This window comes from Macrosteles quadrilineatus, unplaced genomic scaffold (genome assembly GCF_028750875.1).
Source record: "Macrosteles quadrilineatus isolate MER2022 unplaced genomic scaffold, UCM_ALF_1.0 Scaffold_5__1_contigs__length_97177068, whole genome shotgun sequence".
Taxonomy (NCBI): Eukaryota; Metazoa; Arthropoda; class Insecta; order Hemiptera; family Cicadellidae; genus Macrosteles; species Macrosteles quadrilineatus.
Window position 1 is genome coordinate 13,464,061 of NW_026542598.1, and position 19,285 is coordinate 13,483,345.

The 19,285-nt window shown below is 34.6% G+C and overlaps 1 protein-coding gene across 1 annotated transcript in view; it reads left to right on the plus strand.

Moving 5' to 3' along the window:
- The window catches only part of LOC128994455 (uncharacterized), a 103,600-nt gene that overhangs the window by 25,635 nt on the left and 58,680 nt on the right, over positions 1-19,285 (plus strand). Inside the window, exon 2 of the mRNA XM_054419031.1 lies at positions 10,178-10,283. Coding sequence (XP_054275006.1) covers positions 10,178-10,283 — 106 coding nt within the window. The remainder of the gene's footprint in view (positions 1-10,177; positions 10,284-19,285) is intronic.

A 19,285-nucleotide genomic window follows, 5' to 3' on the forward strand; every position in this document is an offset into this window, starting at 1 on the left:
TTTCTTGGCTACTCGGACAACAAATCCCAAACTCCCCCCTTCTCGCTTATTAGCATACACATTGGAGTAACCTAGTTCTTTTGCCAAGTGAATCTTCAAATTGTTGGAGCTTAGAATGGTATTAGAATTATCCTGTTTACCATTTTATGTTCTTTTCCTCACAGTTTATTATGAAATAGAGTAAAGTATAACTTAAACACGTAAAACATGTTAATAAATTTAATCTCTAACACCGTATGATTGTACTTGTGGAATTAAATACGGATACATTGGTTTTTAATATGTGTAATTTTACCAGGAGTTATTGAGGATTTTATGTGGTCAGTTCATATCGAGCCTCGGTGTGTGTAATAGTGGCAAAACATGACTCAATATGCTTTGAACTTAAATTATATTTTGATTCAGCCAATTTTACACATTTAGTTATTTGGTCGTCATTTCACGCATACTAATTTTGGCCACTCGTTGGGATTTCCGATAGAGTTCTTCTATTCTTATGGCAGGAAACACAACTTCACATGATTTCCAAATCCATAACAATTTTCATTGATTTTTTTGTTTTGAACTTCATTTTTTCATGATGATGAGTTTATGCTCTTTAAAAAAATATCGTGGAAATGTACCATCACGATTAGTATTAACAAAATGTTAACGATTTGGAATCTTGAATCTAATCCCGTCCTTAGGTCAGAAAATAAAATACATGAAACATTACAAGATTTGTTTTTCATAGCTTGGTTCGTGTACAAATATCGTACAAACCCTGTCGGCAACAAATCTGAAACGGAAATAAACAATGGTGACGTCATTGTGGAACACAGCTGTTGAAACCAGAGTTGAACAAACAGCTGATCCATCGCTTTCACCAGCACCGTGTAAGGTAAGGCGGTAACCGGTCACTACATTACGTCACGGATGCCCATCCTCCAGGGATTAAAACGTAACCTGTGACAGGAATAGAACCGTGATCATGGTGATAATTAGTGACTCAGATGGCTACTTCGAGGAAAAATAGTGAAATCATACATAATACAAACGCAGCCTTCGTGTTGGATGAAAAATCGGGCGTGTACTGTCAGGAGGCTTGTATATCTGAAGTATGAGATGTAGCAGCCCAAACCTACAAAATAAATTTGTAAGGTTGTAAATTTGGACAGAATATTTAGTTTTTGTTTACTTGGTATTTATTTGTCCCCAAATTATGTTACTGATAGGTTTGGCACTGAGAAGGAATTCGGCTAATTTGTCCTATTACCTATGATTATCACCGATGTGTAATACTTTTTTGAAATATATCAATAGATCTAAGCTCGTAGTGCTTACATTTTTTGGACTGTTTGTAACTTGAGTGCCGAAATTTAACATTAGCTATGGTTAGGAGGTATCTTACTTGGTTGCCTCCTAGGTAAGGTTTGTAATCCTTTTGCGTGCTACCCTCTCCAGCGGGCTCAAAATGTTGTCCTGTAAGTGTTAGGGAATTAGTAGACCTTTTTCAGATTACAGTCATAAAGGTTTTGCTACAGAACAATAACTATAATAACAAGTTGAACATTTCTTAGACTTCACCATATCACTTTATTCATAGTACCTTCCCCCGACGGCATTTGTTCCAACGGAGCTTGACGTGGTGTCCTGGTTTCCATGGAGATTAGCATTAAACCGAGAAGCGCAGTTAAGGACCAAGCTGGAGATATGATGTGTAACTGGACTAGGACTAGGATCCGTTAGAGTTGGCATGCAAATATACGGCGAGTAGGTTGGGGAGGGGATTCGTTCCTTCATGTTGACCTAGGGCTCATGAAGTCCTGTTTTTATGTCCAGCCTCTACACTCTAGATCGCTATGCTCTTGGAGCCGTTCTAATCATTACTTCAAGCTAACCCTAGAGGGTCGCTTGCTTGAGGGTCGCGGTATTATAACTTAAGTAATACCGTGGGGACAATAACACTGTACTTTGGAACCGAAGCCCTGCTTTTTTCCACTTAACAAGCTTACTCCTATGATGTAATGTAGTATCACCCACTATGAGTTAATATAAAATATTATAAAATTACCATTATAATTACCATCCTCTTGACCGTTGACCATTTCTGGATAGGTCACGTCAGTAATGATACAAATATGATAAAACTCACAAATAAAAAATACTTCAACATATAATATTATTAATTAACTTGAGTGTCAGGCGGCATAAAAAGTATTAAAAAAACTAACTGGGCTTTGAAGTAATCCTCCAAGGAATAAAAGCTCTGTTGGCAACACCACGACTTTAACTTCTTTTTGAACAGTTTCGGCTCCAGGTTCTTAATGTCCTCAGGCAGTCTATTAAACATCTTACAAGCCAGTAGTGGGAAACTGTCCTTCACTTTAGAAGTGCGGCATCTGGGAATAGAGATCAGGTTGTTGTTTCTCAGATTGTGACCGTGAAGCTGCCCTCTTATTTGAAAATCAGCTAAATTCTCTTTTACGTAGAGGAGGGAGCTCAACACGTAGTTCCCATAGACTGTCAAGATGCCAAGCTCTTGAAATAAAGGTTTGCAGTGTTGCCTATACTCAGCCCCTGTCATAATCCTCAAAACCATCTTCTGGTACAGGAGGACCCTCTCACATGCTGCAGAGTGCCCCCACAAAAGCAGTCCATAGGAGATGTGTGTATGGAACAGGGAGTGATAGATGACGACAAGATACTGCAAAGTGCACTGCAAAGTGACCAATTTTTTCAGTTTTCTGATCAGGGAGATTACTCTTGACAGTTTCTTGCTCACAACGCTGACATGATCATTCCAAGAGAGCTTGCTGTCTAGATAGAATCCAAGCAGTTTCACTGGCTGATTTTCTAATTCAACTCCCGCGAGGGAGCAGATGAGCTGTGGAGTCTTAAATTTATGTTGAGTCTTAGATTTTAAATCGTAAATCACACCAAGACAAGGAACGAGAAGAGAAGTATAGCGTTTATTTAAATTTAAATCAACATTTGTAAACAGAATCACCTCTACCAATAGGTTTGAAAATTAAATCTTTAAATATAATGAAAAGATAAATATGGCTTTTTAAAATTATAACTTCCAAACTAAGAAAATATGAAAGCAAGTCATCAAGATACACATTTCGCTCACGAGATTAACATCTAAATTGCTTGAATCAGCTGTTAAATAATTAAGACTAGATCAGCTGGTTGATAATACTGTAACAGCTGACCGCTCGAGTGCTCTAGCATAGGGCAGAGACCTTGCCTTGGTAATGAAAGTGAAAGTGTCCAACGCACAATACACTTTCTCCTATTTGTACTGCGGGTGCGGGCGGCCTTTGAAAGTGATTCGCTTTGTCAAAATTCAACAAACAACATTTCTTCTTACAATAATAATACGAAAAAGAACTGTAAAAATGGAGAACAAGGAAAAGAAAAAAGAAATGAAAAAGTTAAGTAAGTTCAAAAACTGTTGGCCACAAAAGATTTTAAATAAATTGACAAGATTAGATTTGTTGTAATATAAAAATGCTCGTAAAAAGTGTGTACATTTATTATATTTCCTACATTTTTATAATGGAAACTGGTGATTTAACAGAGAGATTATGTTGTGTTCAACTGAGGTAATGGCTTGGGACGCTCATCAAGTTATTAACTGCATCAATGGCACAAGATCACCTTATTTAAACAATTAATTTGAGTTAGTCTGTGCAAATCACTTCAATCCTAGGTAAACTATTGTAGACCAAATTTCCGTTTATGATGGAAAACTTACATTCGTTTTTAAAATATGCCCTTGCAAATGACCTATAATCAATTTTTAATTTATTGTTATCGAGATAGAAAAAACTGCAAAATCTATTTCATGATGGAATTAAATAAAGTTAAATTCCATAAGAGAGTACTAATTGGTAACATTAGAAATACAAACGGACATTGTAGAATTTCTTTATTAAAACGTTTTTATTAGCTCACTTTCTTGTCCGGTACAAATTTTGCAATCAATTTATACTAACTTCCCGATGAGCTAGAGACTTGAACCTTGAAACATGGCTCACATATGGAAGACAATACAATATTATATCATTTAATTTTCATATTTCCCTTGGGCTACGCCCCATGGGCTTGTTTTTATTAATTCGCTTTCTTGCAAATTTTGATACTTCCCGATAAGCTAGAGACTTGAAATTTGAAACATAGCGCACAAATGGATGACAATGCAATATTATATAATTTAATCTTCATATTTCCCTTGGGCTACGCCCCATGGGCTTCCAGATTTTCTATGTTTACATTTTGAAAGAATGTAAACATATCAATTAATTTCAGTCAGCTGTAAATACTTAAATTTGACAGTTCAAAAAGCAGAGGTTAAGAGGTACAGGTTATGCTCCCAAGAAATTCTTTTCACAAACAAACATTTCAAAATAAAGATAAACAATCTGATTGCAGATATAAAGGTGTTTGTTAATAATGTCAATGGTTATTTATTTCGTATTCTATAAAGTAAACAATAAATTTAATAGATTGATATATTAGTTAGTAGGTAGGCCATACATTCAATCTAATACATAATTATATGAAAATAAACTCAAATAAACCTTATATTTCCCACATGCCTCTGTCCTAATCTGATATAGATGCTTGAAATAGATTTAACATCCACACACATTAAAAACTAAAAAGTAGAAAATAATTTATAAATAAAATGTTTTTAAAACAAAACGTTTTTAAACGCACTTAAAAGTAGAAAATAATTTATAAATATGTGGAGAGTATAAATACTTAAAAGTTAAATTCCATAAGAGAATACTAATTGGTAACATTAGAAATACAAATGGACAATGTACTATTTCATTATTTATCTCTTTAAAACTATAGGTATGACAATATAATGAATAGTTGATAGGTGACTAGCAATAATAAACAATGATTTATGAGTTAACGTCGTCCAGTCAGTGAACTGACATCGTCTGCACGATTGCACCGGTTGCGCACGGTCAGTGCAACATCTCCAATATGACTTCACCTTGGTTGAATCTTGCCCAATCAAGGTTCAGAGATCTTTATCCTCGCCAAGTCTGTGGGAAACATTCCAAAGTGTACTTTAACGTTCAATATTGTAAAGCATGCAATTGCGTGTCGTACAGCATTGGAATTATGTTTACAATGTTTTACCGCTATGTGAAAACGAATTGTAAGAAAATCAAGATGGGTTAACTATGTTATTGATAGATTTAGTTTTAAATTGACTCATCACATTACACCAGCTTTCTTGGATATTTACTTAGAATACTGAAAAAAAAAACATCTAGAAGAATCGACTTTAGTTTTATAATTACTCCAAAACAATCAGGCCAATTGAACAATCAGGAATTGAGTAATTTGAATTTTATATATGTAAAAATCTTAACTGAATGATCAGAAAAATTTGGTGGAAAGGTCAAACAAAATCAATTCCGAAAACTAGTCAGTTAAGTGATGAAATCCTTATGTCACTTCAGCATTCGGCCGGTTCTACCGCCAAAACCTGATCTTCGGTCTCAGACAAACTTCTTCTCAACTTCGACATTTACAACTTTTTGTGGCCACGAATGTCTTTTTGTAGAATATTAAAATGCCGACTCGAAATTGCGAAATACTCGATCAACATCGGTTAAAACATTCTTGAGTATTTCTATGTAAATACGTTAATAGTATGAACACTTAGGGAAATGTTGGTTGATTTATGCATGGCCAAACATTCGAAGGCAAGTAATTGAATATAACCATGGTCTTTACACTTTGGCCTCAGTTGGGTCGATTATTCGTGTGTTGTAACTTCGTACTATCATTTTAATTATATTCAAGAATGTACTGTGGTGGCAGTATATTTTTTAGATTGTGTAACTGTCACTCTACCTGTAAATCTAATAATACTATTTATTACACAATAAATACACAATAAATCTTCTCTTATATTAATACGTGAGGGCTGTTTTTTGTGAACAAAACTCCTCCGTTATTTCTGGGCCTATTTTAACGTTTGAGGTGTCAAATAATTCGTCTCAATTCGAAGTCTTGCATAAAAGTTTTAGAATTTAAAATCTCTTACCCTTAAGGGCACGAGAAGCTCTCATTTCCCCCATAAGAATTACATTGAAAAAAATAAAAACAAAAACAGCTGTATATAAAAATAAACTCAACATCTTTTTGGGTGTAAATATTGATGTTTGTAATATTTAGGAGGTTATAAACAAATCTAAACAGTTAATCAGTTTTGTTGGAAGAACAGAAAATTTCTTGAATTTAAAGGAGAAATATTGAAAACAGTAGGAGGAGACAATTAATAGGAAATCTTATACTTATGAGAAAAGTAGAGGAGAGGCCCTGTCTCACAGTAAGGAATCTAGGTACACAATCACTTGGGGAAATGAATCATTTTTGCCAGTTATGCTAAGTAACTTATTCTGGAAGTAAAAAAAAGCCATGAAGAATATACACATCATGTTGTCACAGTGGTAAGTAAACCTACCTAAAGTCAGATCAAATAAATACATGGAAGAAATGTTTGCTGGTAACAGCTTTAAGTCGGGAATCATTTGTAGAAAACACTAAAAAATAAGGCCGGGTCCAAAAAATTCTAAAATGTTTTTACAAGAAATGTTTATTATTTCAAAGCGCAATTTATAGCGTGAGTATTTCAATTATTTACATAAGCATTAAGTCATGGTCTTTTAAACTCATTAAAAATTGTGACTGTTATTACTGTAGTTTTAAAATAACTTCTGTATAATACCGGTACTTGACAATTGCTCGATTTTGAGCAACAGGTACACTAGTCACATTTAATACTCGATTTACACTGTAACAGTTTTCCACAAACACAACGTTACAAAATTCTTCAGTGAATGCAGAAGTTATAAACCCGATAAGAATAATAAATCCTACGTTTATCTTACGTAACTAAGGTAAATTGGGCAATTAATTACGCTCAGACACCTCATCCCCCCCTACAAACTGATACATAGTGATAGAGTATTGGAACAGCTACGTTACACTACTAAAACCCCTGATGAAAGTCGCACTTTAACATACTGTACTGTAGTTGATGTCTGTGTTAGTGTTAACAATGGGCTGTGCGGGGAAACAATGTAACGGTAGATATTGTTCTGGTAACATTGCTGTAGCGTCGACATTAGGATGACTGAGTAACATGGTAATTACACGTGGGTAATTATCATGGAGGATTACTCAACAGCTGTGTCAGTTACAACCAAATCTCGTGTACTTCCTGGCAAACCTTTTATTAGATTTGAAACGTTGTAAAATAATAGCATGAAATAGTTAATATTTACACAGTTTGTCATTATCCGAAGTAAAGGATTCTGTAGTTGAATACACGACTCTCAGCGATAGTTTATTTTGTTTGTTGGAGTCATATTTATTTTTAAAAACCTTTACCAAAGTCTATAGTACAACAAAAGAAACGTCGGGACGTTTTTACCGAACACCACTTGTTAAATATTTTTAGGAGCTCAGTCGTCCTAAATGTTTATCTTAACAATATGACTATTGGATTTTATTTAAAATCAAATGCCAATCAAATATTCTGTAATGTTCCTGATCTTAAGGTACCTCAGAGGCAGGACTCCGTCTTTCTTGGTTTTTAAATCAGTATGTAAGAAATATTTAATATATTTCATTTCCCTCCATTGGTAAATGCAATTAAGTTGCAATATCTACATTTTTCGAATTTATATGTACAGTAGTAAATGGAAACACAGCCTGTTAAAATAAATAAAATATGTAGGATGTTGTTTAGCTGAACGGCTAATTGGTTAATTTGTTTATGGTTATACCACGAATATAAGAACATCGGTATGGATCATAACATCAACAAAATGACGTAACTGGCCCGAATCCTATACTAATAACATTAACACCTGGTTTAGATAGGTCCATTAAGCAATGTCAAATCATGTTTACTTTAGGGTTAGTAATATAATTATTTTGTTTATTTTTATGATCCATGCCGATTTATGTTCTAATATTCGTGTGCGTGTGGCTACCACGAATACTAGAAAAATACCAGTATGGATCATAAACATAAACAAATTACGTTTTTGGCCCGAAAGTAAACAGCATTAAGTAACAGCATTAATTAACATATGGGTTTGTTTACTTTTGGGCCAAAAACGTCATTTGTTTATGTTATTGATCCATACCGGGTCTTTTTTAGTGTTCGTGGGCTTTACTAATAACTACACAAAATACGTACAGTTCTATAATTTATGGTAGTATCAATTTCAGCAGATTTTCAGCATATTAATGACCTTTACTAGTTGCAAAATCTCAGGCAAATTATTCGATTATTTTTGGTGATACTGTACATAGTAAATCAACAGTACACTAACTTGCGTCACTAATTACCTTAACTGTACTCAAACACTTGCATTGCAACCAAACGAGTCAATAAACACGTCATTGGACTGTTATAAAATTTACAGTTAATTGCGTGTAATTATCTTTAATTGGTCTTACAAAAAGGTCAAGACGAGCAGAATCATTTAACGAGTCGGTAAAAACGTCTTACCGATCGGCGACAGGTTTTCAAAGACCTCTAAAGTTTAATGTGCGCAAGGTCGCAAAAACCCGCAAATAACCCCCCTTTGCCGTTATAACGGTAAAAACCCGGCAATCAGAGATACGCGTTAAATCATCAGACGGCACAGACGCTAGGGGCGAGGTGATATAATTTTCGTTTTTTAATGGTGGGTATTACTATTGGCGGGTAGCCCTGACAGTCAAATAAAAAACTCATTCGTTTCCTGGTCGGAAAGTGTGGTGTGTATTAGAATGGTAACGTCCTGTTTATTGCATGCATTTGGCATTTTCTCAAGTCGGCAAACCTAATTGATTGTAAACCCATTTTACATTCTTGATGTAGATACTGATGTTTACGGCTTCGAGGAAGGTATTTTAGGATATGTTTATCATAAAGGACGGTGGTGTATATTTTCAAAGGTTGGTAGCAAAATACTTCAGTAGGTAAGCTACGTTCACCACATAAATTCGGCAATATAGTGTATTGTGTAGATTATGTTGGATATTACACAACTGTACAACTCTGTGACGTATACGAATATTCTTACAAATCAGTGGCAGACTTTTGCAGTATAATTAGGTTAGGCTGCGTTGACCATATAATGCCAATGATATAAATTTTCACAGATTTTGTGTCAAGATTACAATACCACCAGATTGGTCACTTTGACCATTTAGGGTCATTGATATGTATCAAAAACTTCAAAGACTTAAGTCAGAGCGCTGCAATATCACACCAACATTACTATTATTGATCTTTGAATAAAAAAATTTCATTTTCGTAGACTTATGGCACGGTACCACCAAGTAGGTGGGTAATATATCCTGTATTTTGATACAATCAGTTACGATATCAAAATATCACGATATCACCAGGTTGACCACATAGGGTCACTGATATATATATTTTCACAGATTGTTGTCATTGTATTACAATATCGCTAGGTTGGTAGCACTGACCACATGTGGCCACTGGACCGTACGTAACAAGCGCGGGATTATGTGGCTATAAACCCGGGAAACTCGCAGCCTCTCGCCCCTATATCTACTTTTATGAGTTCGGCCTGAAACTCTCATGTCCTGCATTATCCTCGGATCTCGTCTAAGCTTGGATATCATAGATCTTGTGTTTTGCATGTAAAATGCACGCTTAGTGTCTTGTCCAACGTGGGAGACCGGTAGGAATTCGTCTCAGTAGGTCTTGAAAGTTGTTTATGGTATGCATACGTTCTTGTGTCCAGTAAACTGTCTACTGCTTACGTCTCCAAGGAGCTTCTGTGTAAAACAAATTCACGAAAAGGTTCTTAACAAACTAACTAAGTTACAGTTTATCAATAAACCTACTTACTTTCATTTAGATTTGTCATCATTACGGATCAACTGAGGTGTGTGTAGATGTTTATTATGTATAATTTATTGAACACACCAACTTAAAAGCTGCAACATATAATATATCTTTCAACTATTATGACCAAACAGTGAAGGACACGTTATAATGTTTACCCTCAATTAAGATTGAAACAAATTACAAACAATTTTAATTACGGAAAATAAAACAAGTTGCAAAACCTCGAGGAACTGATGATTTTATTTGCCGGTTTAACCTGTGATTTCCATGTTCCAGACGAGGACGCAGACGCTTGTGGAGCAGGACTTTGCCCCAGTGGTGACCGCAACATGTAAAGCGGGCTACATGACCATTAAAGTAGCAACCAACCAAAGCTTCGTAGGTAAGTACAATCGGTTACCACACAGATAAATGTAATATAATTAAATATATAGCCAGTGGTTTTGAGTAAAGTAGCCAGTAAATGAGGACTTTTCCTCTATTGGGGATTCAACTTAAATTCAGTTTAGGTTATTTTTTATTCAGTAACAGGGAATCGGATGTTTGTCATTTATAGAACCACGCAAATATATTAGATTCTGTTCTCGCAGGTTCTGTGTTTGACTGTACAAAATTCGTGTAGCCAAGTAGTCATAAAATACTCGACTTTAAATCAAAAGTGCTTCATTGGTCATATAATGGTTGATAATTTTCCTGAAACGTATGGTACTGAGGCATTAACTTAGCTTACGCTTTATTCATATCATTTATACATATGTAGAAAGATATCCTCATATTAAGAACATGGTTCTTTAATCATACCATAGATAAAACATACTCTCTTATACTTTTAGCCCAGAGAAATGCTTTTTATTTATAATTGTAAAATGGTTTCCCCAATTAAGCTTGTGACTACTTAATAAAATTGTATAGATAAATATTTCTATGGTGTACAATACAATTACAGTACATTATTGATTAGTCCAACGATTACTAACTCACAAATAAATAGGCTGTTGCTATAACTAACTACCTACTACAGTACTATTTTATTTGTACAAAACTGCAGTATATTCACAAGGCTTTCTTCCTGTTACGTAAATCAATCAAACACCAATGAACAAATTGTTTTCGCGTCATCAAACACAGGAAGTACGAGTATGATGGCTTTTGGTTTCGTAATAAAAATATACGTTCCGGCAGATCATATCGATGAGGTACTACTTTCCTCCGCACATAGAAAGCAGTTGGTAACAAGGCGGAAAGTTTATTGTCCAGGTCACAATGGGTGACAGATCGTTCTTGTATCAGATGAAATTGGTCACTATTGTGGAGGGAAACAAAACAAAACTCGACGCGCCAATTTTAAATCCCATCGGTCTTCATTTTCCATGGCTGCCGCTTCGGCTCTTCGTGTTTGTTGCAACTGCTCGTCACGTGTGAAAAAGGTTTGTGCACCAGGTTATATTTGTTAATAGTTTTTTTTATGTGTATGTGTATTTTTTGTTTTTAAAACTGCGTATCATTAAACTCCGATTTCAGTAGTCAAATGACTGATTCACAATGATTACGAACTTCAAATTAAGACATTAAAGTTACAAATTAAGACATTAAAGTTAAAGACATTTTAGGTGTTGTTCACAACTCAGTCTTTTCCAGGGTTGTTGATCTTCAGTCTCTAAAGCATTGACGCTTTTGTAGGTCTTTTCAAAAAGGGACAACAGAAAAAAATTAGTAAAATAACCATACTAAGCCTTTCAATTGTTCTAACTTCGATAATCTGTTCCAAACCAAATTCTAGGTTGCACAAAACCTAACAAACATTTTTCCTTGTAGTTTCTACAGTGTTACAATTAAATACGACATTTTATAAGAGGTTGAGGTTAAAATTATTATGTAATATAAATACCCTCTAATTACATGAAGGTGGTCTAGGAAGTGATACTGTTGACCAAAAACACCACCACAACAGCTGTGCGAGCGTGACGCATGAAACCACATAACGTTACATCAGCGCGTGCGTATATACTGGCTGAGCATAGCCAGGTTACGCATGCTCTGTCACCAAACGTCACATAATGCAGAAATTGTGCTTCAGTCACTAAAATAGGATAACAAACTAATCCTTATATATAATACGTGAAGGTGATTTCTACGAAAAACTACTCCTCCATTAATAATGGACGGATCTTTACAAACGATGTATCAAAGTTAAGGATTTTTATGTAGACGTCCCTTTTCATCAATTGCTTTGATAAAAGTAGTTTGGGCTTTGCCCCACAGGCCATCAAAATCCTAATGTATTTCTTATGAAGAAAAGATTTCGTTTACTTAAACATCAGAGTAATACTCTGAGCTTAAACAGACGAATAATTTGTATTAATTGCAGCTGTTCATAGTGAACACATGATACACACAAGAGCGTACGTTTTCAGTTTCGATAACTGTAGTGGAGTGATTGATTACATTATCTTTAAGTTGACTCTTTTAAGTCATCGGAAATTATGAATGTAATTCGTTTTGAAATAACGCCAGTAATACTATGGAATGCTCGAATTCGAGCAACAGGTGCACTAGTCTTCCTTATTGGTTGAGCACACTTTGTTGCACGGCCAAACTCACGACTTTGTGGTTACTAATTATAAAGGAATTACGGGTCGGAAAATATGTTACAAAACATTCCGTGACTTCTGAATTTCATTTTTTAAAGCTGAGAGTATTTAATTGGTTGTATAACGGGATTACATTGTTCTTACAATTTTTGCACGGGAGAAAGTGAACTTGTAATCATTTGAGGTTGTAGTTAACGAATAGTTTCCTTTCACGAATATTGTAATTCAGGTGTAAACACTTTGTATTTGGATTTTGTTGTATTTACGGAAAACTAATATAAAAAAATAATACCTCCCAATCACAAAGATAAATCCAATGCTTAGTGAGAATACTATAAATCAGTCTACTATAGTTCGGCCGCTTAGAAAGCGACCTCCTCTAGCATTGGTTTAGCATTAGCACGCAGGTCGTTTTCTATGCGGCCGAACTATAATAAGTCATCAACGAGGTAAAGGACTTTTCTAGAATATCACAAAATTTGACTTTTCTCGGGAAACACAGTAGTTTCATTATCATCAAGTGTTTGGAAATATTTGATTCACAACTGGAGAACAAGTAAAAAAATTAAAATTTAAGTGAAAAAACTGGGAATGGAATAACTTCTGCTAAAAAACAAGTACGACCGCGTACTAGCTTAAGGGACATTATCTCGTTTCTCATTTATACCTCTATGTTTGCCATAATCCTACATAAAAGATTAAGTAGTTGACGTACTTCTGATGTCAATGTAAAATTAATTAACATATACTATTCTAAACGCTGATTAATAGACACCATATTTTAGGGGCTGATGAGTTTTTAAAAGAGATAATGTATTGACACCGTCTGCTAAAAATTCAGGACGGTTATAAGTAACAAGGTTGCGTTGAATAGGTTCCAAACAAACCTCCCCTGCATACATAACTAGGTAGAGTAGCTAAAGCCGAACAAACGACGTTGATTCGAAGCCTTGCAGACTGCCTGTTGCCTTACAATGTTCAAGTGGCCTCGGTCTATTTTGAAGCAGAGCTGTGTGTTTGTCCTAATAAGAAAATAATCTTTAAGTTGGAGAAATATCAAAGTAAAAAATTATGTTTAAATTAATGGGTGTTTAATAGATTATATTTATAGTTCCAAACCGTGTTTGATGGTCCAAAACTTATTTGTAGTGGGAATTCCAATATTTAAATCTGTTATATAACTATTCTTTGGTACTGTAATTCATAGCTGTAATCAACGACCTGCTGACTTGCCAATAGTTTTGAGTAATGTTGAAGGAAGGCATTTGCACAATGGGTGCTCATAGCAGGTAATAAGTTGAATGAAATCGTGCTTTTCATCACAGTCACAATCGCTAGTCATTCCCTCTCTCGTCACTTAGTTCTTAGATAATCACTTTGATGTGGTATGAATTATATTGGTGCACTTTATTACCTTCTTACGTAAAGTGCATTGCAAGCAGAAAGTAGCGTAGCACTTATAATTGCGCCAATAGTTACCAGGAAAAATAAATACTCCAGAGACTTATTTTGTAATGTATTGTGCGAGTGAATCATGTTGCTTTTATTTAGAGTTGTTTTTCTAACTGATACATGCTTACGATATTACGTTTTAAGGTTAAAATTTGGGGTGCGGAAACGTAGAACGAATAGTGGAAAAGTCAAAACTAGCACGCCAAAGTGATTTATTGTTGGTATTTGTAATTTTGCGTGTTATAATTAGCTACAGAATCCCCCTTTCAGATACTCATAATAAATTGTTTTTCTTTAAACCTTTCAAAAAAATTTAAACTATTTGAATTGGAATGTACGATTACGGTTTAACATTATTCCCCACGATAGAGTAATCCGTTTGGCTCAAGCTGTTAACGGGACGATTTGTGTTATCCTCTGTCACTACTTTCGCTTTCCCCCTTTTCGCACTGGCTAATTAGATAATTTTGTTTAACACTTTCCATTCTACCAACAAAGTAAAAGGAGGAAATCGAGGTTAACATATTTCCTTTTTGAGTGTGGTTTCATGTGTGGTTTTTTAAGGTACAAGTTAAGACAATAATCAACCTTTAATGGTTTTAAGAAGCAGCAGTTATCGAAATCCTATGGAGAAAAGAGATTAGAAACTATACGTATATAAAGTATTGATTGGAATGCCGAAGAATGTCAAATATAACTGTAAATGACAATGAAATTACGTACAGGGATTTTCATTAAAATTAATAGTTTTAGGGAACAAACACAGAAATATGGTTTTATCATAGTAGGCAGCTCAGAATTGAGTTAAAAAATGCATAGTCAAGCTAGAACCAGATTTAGTTATAAGAAACGAGTCATTTTAGATTGACAATTGTTTCATTCAAAAATGTTCTCTTTCTCTGAAAAAGTTTGTTACAGATAAATTGTTTCCTGAATTGCGTAAAAATCTTGTTGATACGGTATCCGACAATCCGGCTTCTAATTCATGAAGTGTAAGCTCTGCATAAGTCTTCCGGGGCTCTTTTGACAACTTAAAAAGTATTTAAACTATTATAGATGGCGCCCAGTTATTCGACATTTCAAATAGTCCGGCACCGTTGGCCGGATTAGCGAGAGTCTACTCTACGACGTGAGCTGCGTAGTTGTTGCGTGACCGAGTGGCGTGCTCCAGTCCCATCACGCGCCGCGGAATTCCGATCTATTATTAACTTTCTTCACAATTCACGAAGCTTCCTGATCCTGCGGCCTTGTCCTCGGGCTGCTAATGTTCGACCGTTGGACCCTCGTCGAGCATTATCTCATTGGGATAAGCTCTCATGGGTGAAAATGTGGACAGGCATGCACCAACTGACCTGAGTCAGGTAGTCGGGTATTCCTGAATTGCGCCAACTACTCCAAGGAGACACCCGACACGTTTCAAATAAGCCAAAAGTCGGCCGTCTTTGACTGTACAATTGAGTAGGTTAGGATAGGTTAGGATAACACGTAAACAAGGACATTCTGACGGCAACTCATCCCTACCTGGCTTAGGCTTGGCGCAACTAAGGAACATTTTTGAACCCTTTGAGGGCTTGGCGCAATTAATGCACGACGAGATGTACGAGATGTATTCCTCAAGCACCTATCCTCTTACAGTATCTTATTTAGGGGAAATTCTCTTTCATAGAAGGTGGTTCTTATCCAGCAATGACATCTTTAAAATCAATGTCAAGTTTTACTCTTTCAATATAATACTTTTAACAAAACAAAATGCCGTTGTTTCTTTCATAATCATTGTTATGGTTATAGATAGGAATTGAATGAATTTGTCCCAGGAAAGGTCTAGTGGAACCGTTGGCATTCATTATTGGAACATACTTATTTAATTTTAATCCTCAAACTACTATTATTTGTCTAGACTGACGTTGTATGGTCCAATAAATTAGTTTGGAATTTCATGATCTTAATAGTTATAGCCGTGCTGAAAAATCACCACACGTAAATTATGTACCCATTAAATAACTGTGCAAAGACAAGACAAAAGCCTACACGACGTTTGAAGCGTCGTAACGATGATTCAATGGCATTGTTGCTTTGGCGGGCTAGACTCCAGCTGTTTTACGCCTTGGGCATAAATCAAATCAGCTGTTTAATTAAACCAGACCTTGGCTTTGCTCGTGGGCGAACCTGTATACTGTAGGCGCCGATGTTGTAACAGTGCAAAAACCAGACTAAATTTAATGACAAGATGTTACTTAATAATGTTGGTTTTTTGTGTTTACTTTACAATATAGAAAAATAAAATTTGTGGAAATAACTCTTTCAGAAATATTATTGGCTCATTTGCTTACATGTATATTATTTAACAAGTTTTAACCATTTTAAATCCATAAACATAGAAGGATTAGTATTCTACGGCTTTAAATCCCGAAGTTATTAAAAAATTATTAAGTTTTTAAGATGTCTAAAAATGTTGAACATCTTATATATCGAAAAAGGAAAAACGGCAAGGACTTTAAACTAACTGAAATATTCTCGTCTCGCCAATTATAATGTTAGCCACTATTTACATTGTTCAACGATCTTAAACTTAGTGTGGATTGAGTTGGTTTGTTGCCTTATTATAAGATTACTTTTCTTTTAACAATAAAATATTATATCTTCTAAATCTGGTATTGGTACCTAATTATAATCACATCTTTTAATTTTATTATGTCGTCTTTTTTATAAATAATATTCATAATTGTAATAATCTCTATTTATGCAATTACAAAACTAAGGGTCCGTAACATCATCGTGTTAGTAAGCCAGGAGTGTTACTTACTTATACTTAGACATTTCTTTTAATTTGAGTACAAAAACTACATTTAACTTTTAAAAGAAGCTATATTAACAAGATTCTTAAATTTTTAAAGCAAGGTACATAGTTTTTGACTACAGGCAACGACTTCTAAAATATTCATGAACGCGAGTAAAATGTCCGAATTATAAACCGTAAAAATACACAATTAACTTGAAAATACTCAATGTGTATCTCGTGTATTAAAAATCCCTCTTGTCGGTGTGATTCAAAGAACTAATAACCGATACAGTGAGCAGAAACACTGAATGCTGTCGCTCGTTTACGGTTACATACAGGGACAAGATTTCCTTGAAATGTCTACTTTTGCACATACCTCATGAATGTAACTGCGGTTTCCGTTATTCCGAATGATCTATCTGTATTTCCCAACCGTTGCAAACAACATAACACATATGACATATTTTATGCCATTTAATAGGTCATGGATACTTTCGAATTAAAGCAAAACAATTTAATATTTAATTACCTATTAATTTGAACTAGAATGCAGAGTTTTCTGTTTAATTGCACTAAAACGCTACCCCAAGTGTTTGATTTCATTAACTTAAAGAATACAATACATATTAGTCCATTTACTGCCCTGAACTTCGTAAGGGGGGTTTCAATCCCATTCAAATACTATGGTAATCCTTAATTTGCTTGATTTAGCGTGTTTTTTTTAGTTTGGGAATGTGATGTGGTGTTCATGATCAGTTATTACTGGGACTAGTGTAGGCCATACGCCTACCTTTTAGATAAGTTACCAGACCCCCAAAACACGTCCGTTCAAATTTTTGTACGAGTATACTCTTAACATTGGGAAATGTGGTCGGATAGAGAGAGGTTGTTCCCAAAAACATGTTTCTTTAACGACTTCTACAAAACATAAAGAAAAATGTCTTGTAGGCCTATAGACGTTTAAGGATACAATTTCAAATATTTAGTTCTAGGTACTGTATCAAGAAAACACGTGTCAGTAATATTACTACTGTACTATACTTATAATTGCCAATTGTTTTAAACCTATAACATTAATATTGTTCATCATCTTAATTTAGCTTAAGCAATATTTTCTTGCTAAACTACTTAAAAGTCCATGAAAATTTTAAAATAATGAATACGTTAGCAAGAAATTGTGATAATGAACATTCAAGTCTATGCATCAATCAACAGTTAACCAGTAAAGACCAGCAAGACTTGGTAGTTGATCGTCAATCGACTGTGTTAACTCCAGACAGTAGTCACGGAGGGGGATAAAGGGGGGGACAAAGGGGGAGGGGTACAGGGGGTATCGATTTCAGTCTACTTTACCGGACGACCTGAAGGGAAGAGGCTAATTTATTACAAGTTCAAGTTAAAACTCGGTGTTCTAAATAGGGAAACTTCCATCGTGGATCTTGAATTGGCGTAGTTTGTGATTTTTTCTTGTTCAAGTTAGTTAAAGTTTAAACTTTCAATAGTACTTAGGAAGTACAGGATCAATTACGAGTTGGTTTTCAATTGATTTTTATTTAGTAGTAATTCCGAATATCCAACAATGATCACAAAACTACAAACTATAAAAATACAACAGATATGGAGTATAAACTAGTGCTTAGTGCTATGGAGTAAACGCTAAGCAAAAAGGTGTTACCCTAACATTTTTAATCTTTGTAAAAGATTTTATGGTTGATTTTAAACCAAGTGTTACTGTATTAAAACAATAAGGAACTTCAAAATGCTTCTTATGTACTGTAATGTATATATATAAAACTGGTTGATTCACAATTGCGTTTCAATTATATACTAGTGGCACACTAGTCCTCTAAAAAGAGCGTTTTAAGGGATAGCAAACATAATCAATATAATAGCCAATAGGGTCAAAATCCGTTACACAACTGTATTTTTTTCCAATTACACTTCTATAGCGTATTTAAACATTTTATAGGTAATAATTAATGAAAAATAAAATATTTAGAAAAGATGTTTGATCACACATTTGCATACAATATACATTTTGAGAAAACACACAAAATAGTAGAATAACTACTACAAATTTTAAGCTGTTCGAGAAGTTTGGTTGTTTAGGTATGGTTAGATGACACTGTTCTAACCTAACCTTAACCCAACAAAACCTCTCAAAAATCTTAAAAATTGTTTTTAAACAACTGAACTAAAATTAATCTGTATCTCATTGTTGCGACAAAGTCTACAGTGATTCGTTACCACGTTCATTAGTGAGTTGTGGGCACGTAAGGGATTTTGACAGCCAATAGTCTCAATTATTAGTTTTTCTATGCACCTTTAAGGTAAATTTATCTTTGAAAATATCTAACAAAACATTTTTCTATACAATACAAAAAATGTCATCCCTTTCCCTGTAGTACTTAATTACTCAAGTCGATGAAAGCTGATCCAGGTCTTTATTACAAGTAAAATTATAAAGCGAACAGTTTTTGAAAATGTGTATTAAATCGTTTTGTATCATGAGTTCTGACGTCATAATCGCTTTAAACTGAGCCGGAAAGACTCAGGGCCGCC